The sequence below is a fragment of the Arachis hypogaea genome, chromosome 15 (assembly GCF_003086295.3).
Source record: "Arachis hypogaea cultivar Tifrunner chromosome 15, arahy.Tifrunner.gnm2.J5K5, whole genome shotgun sequence".
Taxonomy (NCBI): domain Eukaryota; kingdom Viridiplantae; phylum Streptophyta; class Magnoliopsida; order Fabales; family Fabaceae; genus Arachis; species Arachis hypogaea.
This window is the reverse complement of record NC_092050.1, coordinates 10,624,200-10,635,539: the sequence shown is the minus strand read 5'-3', so window position 1 is coordinate 10,635,539 and position 11,340 is coordinate 10,624,200. Positions and strand designations below refer to the sequence as shown.

Here is an 11,340-nt window from a genome sequence, read left to right as displayed (position 1 = left end):
TATACTTAGCTGTCGCTGAGAAGGCCGCGACATCAGCATTAATACGCGAAGATGAGGTCGGGTAGCATCCTGTCTACTTTACAAGAAAGGTGTTACAAGGCCCTGAACTAAAGTATAAAAAACTTGAAAAGTTCACATATGCCTTGATAGTAGCATCTAGAAGACTTCGACCTTATTTTCAATCTCATACAATCAGAGTTCGGACGAACCAACCCATGAAGCAAATCCTTCAAAAAATGGATATTCCGGGAAAAATTGTTTAATGGGCGATAGAGCTATCCAAGTTCGATTTGAAATACGAAACTCAAACAGTCATCAAAGCCCAATGTCTCACTGACTTCGTGGCCGAATACGCAGGGAATCAAGAGAAGACCTCCATAATATGGGAGTTGTATGTAGATGGCTCCTCCAACAAAGTCAGAAAAGGTGCAACATAATATTAGTTAGCCAGGAAGGAACTCAAATAGAAGTCTTTCATTGAAATTTGAGTTCCTAGCCTCCAACAATCAGGCAGAATATGAAGCCCTGATTGCTGGACTAAAGCTAGCCAATAAAGTTGGAGCAACCAAAGTAGTAGTCTTCAGCGACTCTCAAGTTGTGACTTCTCAAATTAATGGAGAGTATCAGGCCAAAGACCCAAACATGAAAAGGTACTTAGAGAAAACTATGGAGTACCTTAGGCAATTTCCCGAAACCGAGGTGAGACACATAACTCGAAAACTTAACAGCAGAGTAGACACCCTTTCTAAGTTAGCGAGTACCAAACCTGGGGGAAACAATAGAAGCCTGATCCAAGAGACTCTCCAAGAACCCTCAGTTACGAAGACAGGCACCAAGTTAGATGTCTTAGAAGTTTCCGGATTAGACCTCGGATGGATGACTCCTTTGATCGAATACTTAAAATTTGACATCCTACCCGAAGAACAAAAAGAGGCCAAGAAGATTCGGAGGGAAGCACAAAACTATACTTTAGTAAGAAATGTCCTTTACAGAAGGGGGATATCTACACCATTTTTGAAGTGCATCCCGACTTCGAAGGCGGAAGAAGTCCTGGATGAAGTGCATAGTGGCATCTGTGGAAACCATCTTGGAGCAAGATCTTTAGCCAGAAAGGTTATCCGAGATGGATTCTTCTGGCCAACCATGCAAAGAGATGCCACCGACTTTGTGAAAAAGTGTCAACCTTGTCAAGTTCATGCAAATTTTCATGTCGCTCCCCCAGAAGAACTCATTAGTGTAACTTCTCTATGACCCTTTGCAAAGTGGGACTAGACCTACTCGGGCCTTTCCCTCAAGCGCCAGGACAAGTAAAGTTTCTCATTGTGGGAGTAGACTACTTCACTAAGTGGATAGAAGCAGAGCCGTTAGCTACTATTACGGCGCAGAAAAGTTAGAAATTTCTGTACAAAAATATTATCACCCGATTTGGAGTCTCACACTCCATCACAACTAATAATGGTACACAGTTCACTGACCCTACATTTAGAAGCTTAGTAGCTAGCATGAAGATCAAGCACCAATTCACCTCGGTCGAGCATTCCCAGGCGAATGGACAAGCAGAAGCGGCCAATAAAGTTATATTGGCAGGATAGAAAAGGCTTCAAGAAGCAAAGGGAGCTTGGGATGAAGAGCTTCCTCAAGTACTATGGGCCTACCGAACCACACCTCATTCAACTACTGGCGAAACACCTTTCCAACTTGCTTATGGTATTGAAGCCATGATCCCTATTGATATCAACGAGCAAAGTCCAAGGGTGAGATTTTACAATGAGGTTGGTAATGTTCAAGCCCACAAAGAAGAACTCGAGTTGCTCCCAGAAGTCCGAGAACAAGCACAGATAAGGGAAGCAGCGTTAAAGCAAAGGATGGCAACAAGGTATAACCAAAAGGTCATTCGAAGAAGCTTCGCCTCAAACGACTTAGTCCTCATCCGAAATGACATCGGAGCAAATAAGTCGGGAGAAGGAAAACTTGCTGCCAACTGGAAAGGACCCTACAAGATAGTTGAGGTCTTGGGAAAGGGCTATTATAAAGTGACTGACCTAGGAGGATTCGAGCTCCCAAGGCCATGGCACGCTTGCAATATGAAGAGATATTACAGCTAGAAACGAACCTCGCTCCCTGATGTACTCTTTTTCCCGACTTCATAGTTTTTTCCCAAAAAGGGTTTTTCCTAAAGGGGGTTTTAACGAGGCATCAAAGCAAGAGCTAGGGGCAGAAAAGCCATAAGTCGCACCCTTAGTAGCAAAAGCACCCTTATGAAACCACATTTCATTAGTAATAACATCTCTGTTTCCATCTCTTTACTTTTCTCTTTAAAATTTCCATTTATCATTACCACGATACGCACTGACTTAAGCTCAGAAAAGTGCAAAAATCCACTGACCAACCTACGTGGTCGGCAAGATAAAGCGACGAGGTACAAGTCAGTATAAAGAGGTTATAAAAGTCGATCATAACAACTCGGAAGTAAAATAGCTAACGACTTATAAGTCGGAAATCCCAAGCGAAACTAAATGCATCACAAGAATAACCTAAGTTATGAAAACAGTTCAATAAGCACAGCGAAGTTAAAATGTAAGCGAATAAAATAATGGAAAGCGAGATATACGAAAGCCCATTGAAGGTCAAAGTCGGCAGCATTCCCATAGGAATCTAATCAAAGTTGAGATTACTTAACAAAAAGTTTCTCAGAAGCCACAAGTCAAACTATCTTAGAAAAGTTTTTCAAAGCTTCACGAAACTAAGTTTCATATAAATAGTAAGCAAAACGTCACTACATGCATAATAAAACGACGATTTTATTAAAGGTCCCATCCAAAAAAAAAGACCAAACGAAATAAAATTTGTTGTTAAAGGCCCTATAAAAAGGACCAAAAGTCAAGGAACTACTAACAAAATACACAAACAAATATAAAGAGTTCATAAAAAGACCCACAAGTCATGCCTTTAAAATCATTATCACTTGGGGCCAAGGAGGGGGTTTGAGTCATTGGCAGTGGAAGAAATCAGATCGGCCACAGGAGTCGAAGGGGTTGGAGGGATCTCTTCGGCATCACGAGTTAGAGCAACCTCGGGACCAGTGGAAGAACTCGGCATATCTACCTCACGAGGAGGGATTCAATAATACGTTGTCCCATCATCTTCAACTCGAAATCAGTCTCGGGACGAGGAGGAAACACTATCTCTCCATTAACAACAACCTTGTCAGGGTGAAGAGGGGATAAATCCAAGTTGGGGGCAATGACTCCGACTTGTTGTTTCAACACCCTAAACACCTCTTCAGTACCCTCAACAATGGAGTCCTCCAAGTCCTGGTAGCTCTCCCGAAACTGCTCAACCTCCTTTTTCAAATCAAGATTGGCCGAAAAGATCCTAACATAGTTCTGTTCAGCTTTGTCCTTCAGACCCTCAGCCATAGCACACTAGCCCATTAATTTTTTCTCCCTCTCCCGAGTCTGAGCAAGCTCTTCCTTCAGCCTATCATTCTCCTCCTGCAACCTTTTCTCATCATCTTGATACATGACAATCCTCCCATGGATATCCTCCAAAGATTTTGAGTAGCGCTCAACGAAGTTTTGTCAAAGATATCAAGAAGAGAGGTACAGACCCCAGCAGTCCAAATTCCCCCTCGGATCAAGATCTGAAGATGATTTTGGATAGCAGCATCATCCATAGCAATTTGACTATAGGGAAGGATGTGCTTCCTAGTAAACTTAGGCCCATCAAAGCCGGTATTCCCAACACTAGAGGAACTGGCTTCCATGGTCTTGCGTTTCTTTTTTTCAGGTTCCGAGGAGGATTGAACTGGGGGAGCAGGAGGAGGAGGAGGAGAAGCAGGAATAGGGTTTACCAAAATGGGCTAAGAAAAAGTCCCCAAACTCGAAACTTGACGATGAGGGGGAGTGACGGAAGCCTCGGCCTCCTGTGTAGCAGCTCGGGCGCGGGCATTTCTCTTAGCCTCTTGTACCTTGTTGTAAGCCACCCTCGATCTGCTTTTCATTTTCTGAAAGAAAAAGAAAAAATAATTAGTATCCAAATCGGAAGTAAGGCAACAGATTAAAACAAATCGGAAGTAATCAAATTCGACTACCAACAAGTAACTACCTAGCTCGGTCATGACGTAGCTCGGAGCTCCAAGAAGAAATTTCTTGGTGTCTAGGTTTGGAACCCGCCCCCAGGCCTTTTGGAAAAAGTCAACTATAGCCTCCTCTACCTCCTCCAAGTCTACTAGACTGTATTTTTCTACAGGTGAGGTTTCTACCCAGTATAAAAGAAACCGGGGCTCATTGTTTTCGTTCAAGAAAAATGGGTGATGGTCTTCGATAGCTTGGACTTTGAAGAAAAAATTCTTGAAATCATGGAAGGATTCATCAAAGATAGAAAAAATTTTCCGGCCTTGAATAACTCGGAAGGAAACCCACTGCTGCTTATTCCTAGTACTAAAAGGTTTTGTCAGATGGAAAAGATAGAAGAAGATCTTTAAAGAAATCGGAAAGTCAAGCCCTTGGCTGACAAATTGATAAATTTTGAGAAAACTCCAAGAATTAGGATGGAGTTGGGTAGGAGCTACTCTACAATGGGACAATACTTCCATTTCAAAATCGAAAAAAGGCAGGGTAACCCCAAGACGGGTAAAAAGACAGTCATATATGAAAATAAAGTGGGGTCAGTGTCATTAATCCTCCCACAACAAACTCGGTCCTCGGGATCTGGGGCCACTAACTCATATTTGGGTTCATCGCTATCAAGGTTACAGACCCTATGGTGTTTTCTGAGCTCAATTATAAAAATGGTATCTACTATTGGGTGTTCAGATAGCACAGAGGAGTCTACCCATCTCAGTAAGGATTCAGGGATACGAGAAGATATTTTTTCAGAAAATGAAAAATGTACGTAAAAGTGATAACACCTACATTACGCAAAAAGAAATCATCAAAAGTCAGTCCACAGCAAAGCAGTTCCTTTTCAAACAAAAGTCTAGAGCAACCGATAAATCACAGCCAAAAAGACTCTCACAAAAAGAAGAAAACCCAAAATATCAAAAAATCTTCCTACTACGAACAGTAAAAGATATCACAAAGGAATCCCACCCCCAAAGTATACAGAAGAAACAAAAAATACTGTAAAAAGCGAAAGGGAGATACCAAGAACTAACCTTTGTGAAGAAGAAGATAAAGAGGCAAACACTGCAGAACACCAGCGGATGAAAACGCAAGGGGTTTTTTGAGTAAGAACAGAGAAAGGAAGCATCGAAACGAAAGAAAAGAAAGAAGGGAGAGGGAAAGGTATTTATAAGATACCAGGGGCATAATCGTAAAACGGTTCAGTCATTAAGAACGCGCCATTACCAATGTAACTGCCCCCTCCCCCACGTGTAAATGCAAAAGCCAAACAGACGCGACATTTGATTAGACGCGACGGTTGAAAATTCAAAATCACGTTGGTTACAAAACTAAAATCACGTCGGTGTTCCAACTTGAAAGAAAATATCGACTTAAGCGTCCCCGAGTTCAAATTAATACTCGCTCCAACTCATAGCTAAGAGATCGGACTCGAGTAGGGGCACTGTTCATACCCTGACCCAAGATATAAGACAGGCACAATCAAGACAAGAGGCCCAATCCAAAAGGTTGGCCTTCACTAACTATCTGACCTCCACTAAGAAGTCAGAGTCAACACACGCAAGCAGTCAGCACTTATCCAAGGGAATAACTGCCTCCTTAAATCTCCCACCCACTTCTAGAAGAGAGATTCCAACAACCCTAAGATAAAGGGACGGTTATCCACCATTAGAAGTGGAACTACTTCAGCGGTGGTTATTGGTTTCTTCTCTATAAATACATTAACACCCTCAGGTAAACTTAAGTTCCAATATACTTAAACCTTCTTAACCCCTTGCTGACTTAGACATCACAGTGTCTTCGCAGGTACCACTCCTCATTCTTCAAACACACAACTCGGACGGCAGCTCCTAGGCAAGAACAAGTCGGAGGCCACCTTCCTTCAACGTTTGGGCCTTCCATTCGAGCCCAATCATCCGGTTCTAGGTAAACCCCGAAACAGATGTCTATTAAAAAGATTTTTTACAATTATTTAACATTATATATATATATGAACATGTTTTTATGATTAATAACCGTAAAAAATATTTTAAATACTTTGTTCTGACAATTTAATAATTGTATAGAAGATTTTACTAAAATAACTATTCTTATACAATAATAACAGTTGAAAATGGCCATTCCTCTTATAGGTAAAATACTAAGAATAAATAATAAACTAGTTTTTATGGAGCGACAAGATATCTTCATAAAAACATAAATATGAAACATGATTTTATAATCAAGATTAGCTCCTAAAGTATTAGAATTTATAGTTTGATTAACATTAATCTCCTTGAAATGAATATCCGATTTTAACATACAGAGCCAAATATGAATCTCCAGTCAAAATTTTCCCAAAGAAAGATATTCGTAATCATGTATACTCTTAATTATTCTATATAATTGTAATTTTTTATATAACATTATTAAAAAGAAGAAGAAGAAAAAGAAAAGGAAGATGAGGGCAGGCACAGGGCTGTGGTAACAATGACAATAATTTATGAAGGAGCCTCGTCATTACAACATGCACTCACTTTCAATGATATGATTTTTGTTTTTCCCTTCTTAATTAATTACACATAAGAAACCTAACTATACAAACGATAACAAGGGGTTTACGCGAGAAACCACCAAAAACAAAATTTAAAAAAAAAATGAACTTCCCCACCGATCTTATGAAGTTCCCTCTATAGCCATCCAGTTTCCAATACAAGGCAGCACCTGCATGGAGGACATTGGCGGTAAACACCTCTTCATAACTGCCATTTGAATATGAGAGCGACGTAACGGCTATATCTTAAAGAAAGCGGGAAAAAGAGCTAACCGATTTTTAAACTAAACACATTCACAACCAACACATCACTGTCATGGTCATTGTCATCGTCATCAATTTCTTCTTCCTCCTAACCAGCATTGACTGCTTCAGCCTGTCCAATTCCTTGATAATGAACAAACTACCAAGCACCATGCAAAATCTTCTATCTGACTGAGATTCATTCACCATATTAATTCACATTAATTTTAACATGAACAATATATAATTGAAGAATGATAAGGAACTTAACGTGCCTGCAGTTATTTGCTAAAGCTTTGTTCACCACTACTCATGCTATATTCCTGGCTTGCAAACACTGCTTGTCTGAACTTTGCCATATCAGCATTGTATTGCATTGTGTCATAGCCAGAGCTCGCAGTTGCAGGGTTGTAACCACTTGAGGCCGCGTAATTGCCGCCAGACGGCGGCTTAGCCCCCCCATCCTTCAAGTCATCCAATGATACATCTCCTTCCAATGCCCTTACAATCTGATGTACATCTCATTCATTATTATCTTAATTAATTACTCAAAGTATGCAATTAATTAAATGTACCTGACTCATTCTTGGACGCTTCTTAGCAGAGTGACGGATGCTGGAAGAAGCGCAAGCTGCCATCCTTGTCATTTCTTGTTTGTTGTAGTTTCCTTCCAAAAATGGATCCACCAACTCTCCAAAGTTGCCATCTTCCTCCAACCCACGTGTCAGTAGTGGCCGCGCCTGTCCACATTCCCAATAATGTTTTATTCTTCTTCATCCATAAATTAGAGCTAAGGAAAATCCACTCTAAAGTTTAAACATGCATGCATGATACTAACCCAGTCCACTAAGCTATCATCCATGACACCTGAGAGATCCACAGGGCGCTTCCCACTTAGGATTTCTAACAGCATCACCCCAAACGAGAATACATCAGACTTCTCTGTCAATTTTCCACTTGATGCATATTCAGGAGCTAAGTACCTGCATGCGTGTTGCCATGTGAAGATCAGGACATCAAGCTATATTCATTATTTATAAGGATACCCCTTAATTTGATTACCAGTTATGTTAGAACTATTTTTTTTATTAGTTAATGTGACAGATACCTCAACACTGAAGTAAATCATGTCATGTGTTTCTATGAGACTATATCCTATCACTTTTTTGTCAGTGTTGAATTTTTCATTGAAGTTGCTATATATAGGTAATAAAAACCTGTAAGGAAGAAAATGTACCCGAATGTTCCCATGACACGAGTAGATACATGAGTGTTATTATCTGTGGTCAACTTAGCCAATCCGAAATCAGCCACCTATGCATGTTGGCGTGTATATATAATTAATCATCTTCATCAATTATCAATAGTAACGCATGGCATAATGTATGAGTAACGTTAAGCTAGCAAAGTAGAAGATAAAACATAGAAGTAAGTGGGAACCTTTGCTTCGAAGCTATTATCAATAAGGACATTGGCAGCTTTGATGTCACGATGGATGATGCGAGGATGACCTGGGTGTTTTTGTAAATATGGAAAATCAAAACAAATAAGAATGTGTACAATATTATGAAATTAAGAAAAGATAGATATAGATGAAGATAAGAATGTTAATTACAATCTTCATGAAGATAAGCAAGTCCCTTAGCGGCTCCCATGGCAATGCGCATTCTGGTAGGCCAATCCATGGTAGGCTGACCCTTAGCATGAAGATGATGTTCCAGTGTGTTATTAGGGATGAATTCATAGACCAACATTCTCTGGCCACCAGCAATGCAGTAACCAACAAGAGAAACAAGATGGCGATGATGAACACGGCTGATGATCTCAATCTCAGCCTGGAACTCGCGCTCGCCTTGGCCGCTACCACTCTTGAGGGTCTTAACCGCCACTTCCTTGCCATTAGGCAAGACACCTTTGTAGACATAACCAAATCCACCTTGTCCTATCATATTTGACTCTGCAAAGTTGCTTGTGGCCAGAGCTAGTTCTTCGTAGCTGAAGGTGCCGCTGTTGAGAGCCAGTGAAAGGCGAGGAGGCAAATGAGATCCAGTCGAGTAATTCGAACTCATTTCGGCGCTGTTCATCATCAGAGGAGTGGGTGATGAACCCCAACCACCACTATCACCACCGTTTTGCATTCTCACAACATGGTTTGGGTTTTGGCTACCTCCATAGTAACTTTGGCTCTGCCCGCTGTAGTTATTATTCACTGTCAACATTTTTTCAGTAAATGGATCAATACAATTAGCTACGTACATTCTTCTAGGTTTGTAAGAATCGATGAATTAGGAGCCATTTTGAAACGAAAAAGCTTACGATTTAGTTGGTCAGTAGATTTCTCTCCACCACCATAAAAGTACATCTTCTGTTTCTTCCTTTTGGACCTCCTTCTAATGCAAATGATGGCCACAATGAGGAAGAAAACAAACACTATCCCTATCACAACGAATGCTGCAATAGATCCTGAGTTAGTAGAGCTTGAAGAATCTTTAGACGGCGGTGCTAATTTTTTGCTATGTTGTGATGAGCCAGAACGTCCCTCCGGTGGAGTAGGGGTAGTGGTAGTAGAAGGAGTAGAAGGAGTAGCAGGAGTATTATTGGGAGGAGGAGGTGATGATGACGACGGCTTCTTCGAGTCTGATCCATCAGCATCATCAGGCGTGGCATTATCCGGTGTGGCGTTGTCCGGTGTAGCATTATCCGGCGTGGCATTGTCCGGTGTGGCATCGTCCGGCGTGGCATTATCCGGTGTGGCGTTATCAGGAAATCTATTATGAGGAGCAGATTTAGACGACATTGTTATATATCCCCTTCTTCTATCTCAAATTAACACATAAACAAGCACTTCTCTGGAGAATTGAGACCCCTACAAAAGAGAATCAACATATTGTTACATGAAGGTGATTTGTCACAATTAAGAGTAACTAAATGTTTTGTGCAGAGAGAAGGTATACCTGGTAGGAAGAATAGCAGGGGTTCTGGAGAAGAAGAAGAAAAGGAAAAGGAAAAAACTTTGGATAGGAAAAGGTGCGATATTGAAAAAGAAAAGGAAAGGAAACGTTGTAGTTAATCTTTGTCCATCCATGATTGCCAAATCTTGCTTACTCTTCACTCGTCACTTTTAGGTTTTGACCAAAATTTTCACCGGTCTTCATTTCTTCATTATAACCCCTGATTTACATGTTTCCCCAAATATAGCTTAAAACTAGATTCCACACAAATGCGTTTGCGCCGATATATCATCATTTTGTATATTTTTGGTGCAACTAAAATTCGTTGCAGCTTTCTCACCAACTATGATTTCCTATCTTCATTATTAACTTATCAAAATTAGTATCATACAATCCCATGACATAAATAGTAAAACGGTCAACATCTAGTTGAGCATTCTTTCATAATGAAATAACTCTTACTAGCGTGACAATATTATTTCATTTCTTGTTTGGTGGGCCAATTATTTTTCTTCAAGAGAAGTGATTGAACTGAGATTATACGACGGAGTAATGATTTACTTGGTATCAAAACTCAGAAGTAGCCGATACTAATTGTAAAACTAAATTAGTTGAAATACTCTCATCAAATTGGGAGGTACAATATCAACAATAGTAGAATACGAATTGAAAAACAGAGGAAGGTATGGGAAAATGACATACATGGAGCGACCACATCCACAAATGCTAAGATAGAAATAGTAGTGGCCACCAAAATAACATTATTATTATTATCTTGAAAGAAAGAGAAGGAAAAGAAAAGAAAAGAAAAGAAGGTAAGCTAGCCAAAGCACTGATCAGCAGGGAGAGGACCAGGGATGTAACCTTGGTCAAGGTACTGCAAACCAAAGACAAGAAGAATGGCAACAAGTGACAAATAGGAGAAGCCCTCAACAGCACCCAACAGCCCAAAAGGGCCATTGGGAAGACCAGAACCGGTCTTGGCCTTGGTATACAAAGACCAACCCACTATTCCCACAACAACAAGGTAGCTTACACCTTCAAGTGCGCCAATAGAGCCACCTGGACCAGGAGGGAGGCCGCACCCGGTGGTCTTCAGTGTGTAGAGGGACCACCCTATCACTGGGGTTGAGATTAAACCTCCAACTATGGCTGCTTTCTCCACGATTCCGTTGTTGTTGCTGCTGCTGTCGCTGCTATCCTTTGCCATACTCACTATCTTCGTCGATACAAACTTGTTAGGCCTTCTGAGTGAATCATTGAAGCGAATTTTGGAGGCCGATATTGGAGACAGTAGTAACATTCTTGACGAGGCTTCCATCTTCACACGGCCCTTTTACTCCTGCCTCTTGTGGCTTTTGCACTGCTTTAAAAGATAACCCAGACTAATATAAAATTAGTTAAAGATTATATCTGTGTATTTATTTTTTGGTCAATAATAAAGATTATATATTTTCTTTCTCGAAAAAAAGAATATATTATAATAATC

The 11,340-nt window shown here is 40.5% G+C and overlaps 3 protein-coding genes across 7 annotated transcripts; 1 reads left to right on the top strand and 2 right to left on the bottom strand.

Moving 5' to 3' along the window:
• The first annotated feature begins 399 nt into the window (after window positions 1–399).
• On the top strand, window positions 400–1,251 carry LOC140179102 (uncharacterized). Its single transcript, XM_072217718.1, has 2 exons — window positions 400–426; window positions 511–1,251. Exons 1-2 carry the CDS (start codon window positions 400–402, stop codon window positions 1,249–1,251), a joined length of 768 nt encoding a protein of 255 aa, XP_072073819.1.
• A 5,332-nt stretch (window positions 1,252–6,583) lies between these two features.
• On the bottom strand, window positions 6,584–10,132 carry LOC112749109 (proline-rich receptor-like protein kinase PERK15). 5 transcript variants are annotated; one of them, XR_003175068.3, is made up of 10 exons: window positions 9,855–10,132; window positions 9,217–9,766; window positions 8,516–9,109; window positions 8,341–8,411; window positions 8,138–8,214; window positions 7,739–7,883; window positions 7,476–7,640; window positions 7,176–7,409; window positions 6,931–7,092; window positions 6,584–6,827 (listed from the first exon to the last, which is right to left on the bottom strand). XR_003175068.3 is itself a non-coding variant. In XM_025797374.3 (9 exons), the coding sequence occupies exons 2-8, from the start codon at window positions 9,695–9,697 to the stop codon at window positions 7,182–7,184; spliced, it is 1,761 nt and encodes a 586-aa protein (XP_025653159.1). In that variant the 5' UTR covers window positions 9,698–9,766; window positions 9,855–10,132; the 3' UTR covers window positions 6,584–7,092; window positions 7,176–7,181. The 5 variants fall into 5 exon arrangements, 3 of the variants coding, with proteins under 3 accessions (XP_025653159.1, XP_072074669.1, XP_072074670.1); XR_011873144.1 differs by having other exon boundaries at window positions 6,931–7,088; XM_025797374.3 differs by having other exon boundaries at window positions 6,584–7,092.
• A 463-nt stretch (window positions 10,133–10,595) lies between these two features.
• On the bottom strand, window positions 10,596–11,172 carry LOC112749113 (uncharacterized). The gene has a single exon (XM_025797379.3). It carries the CDS (start codon window positions 11,170–11,172, stop codon window positions 10,672–10,674), a length of 501 nt encoding a protein of 166 aa, XP_025653164.1. The 3' UTR covers window positions 10,596–10,671.
• Between the last annotated feature and the right edge of the window lie 168 nt (window positions 11,173–11,340).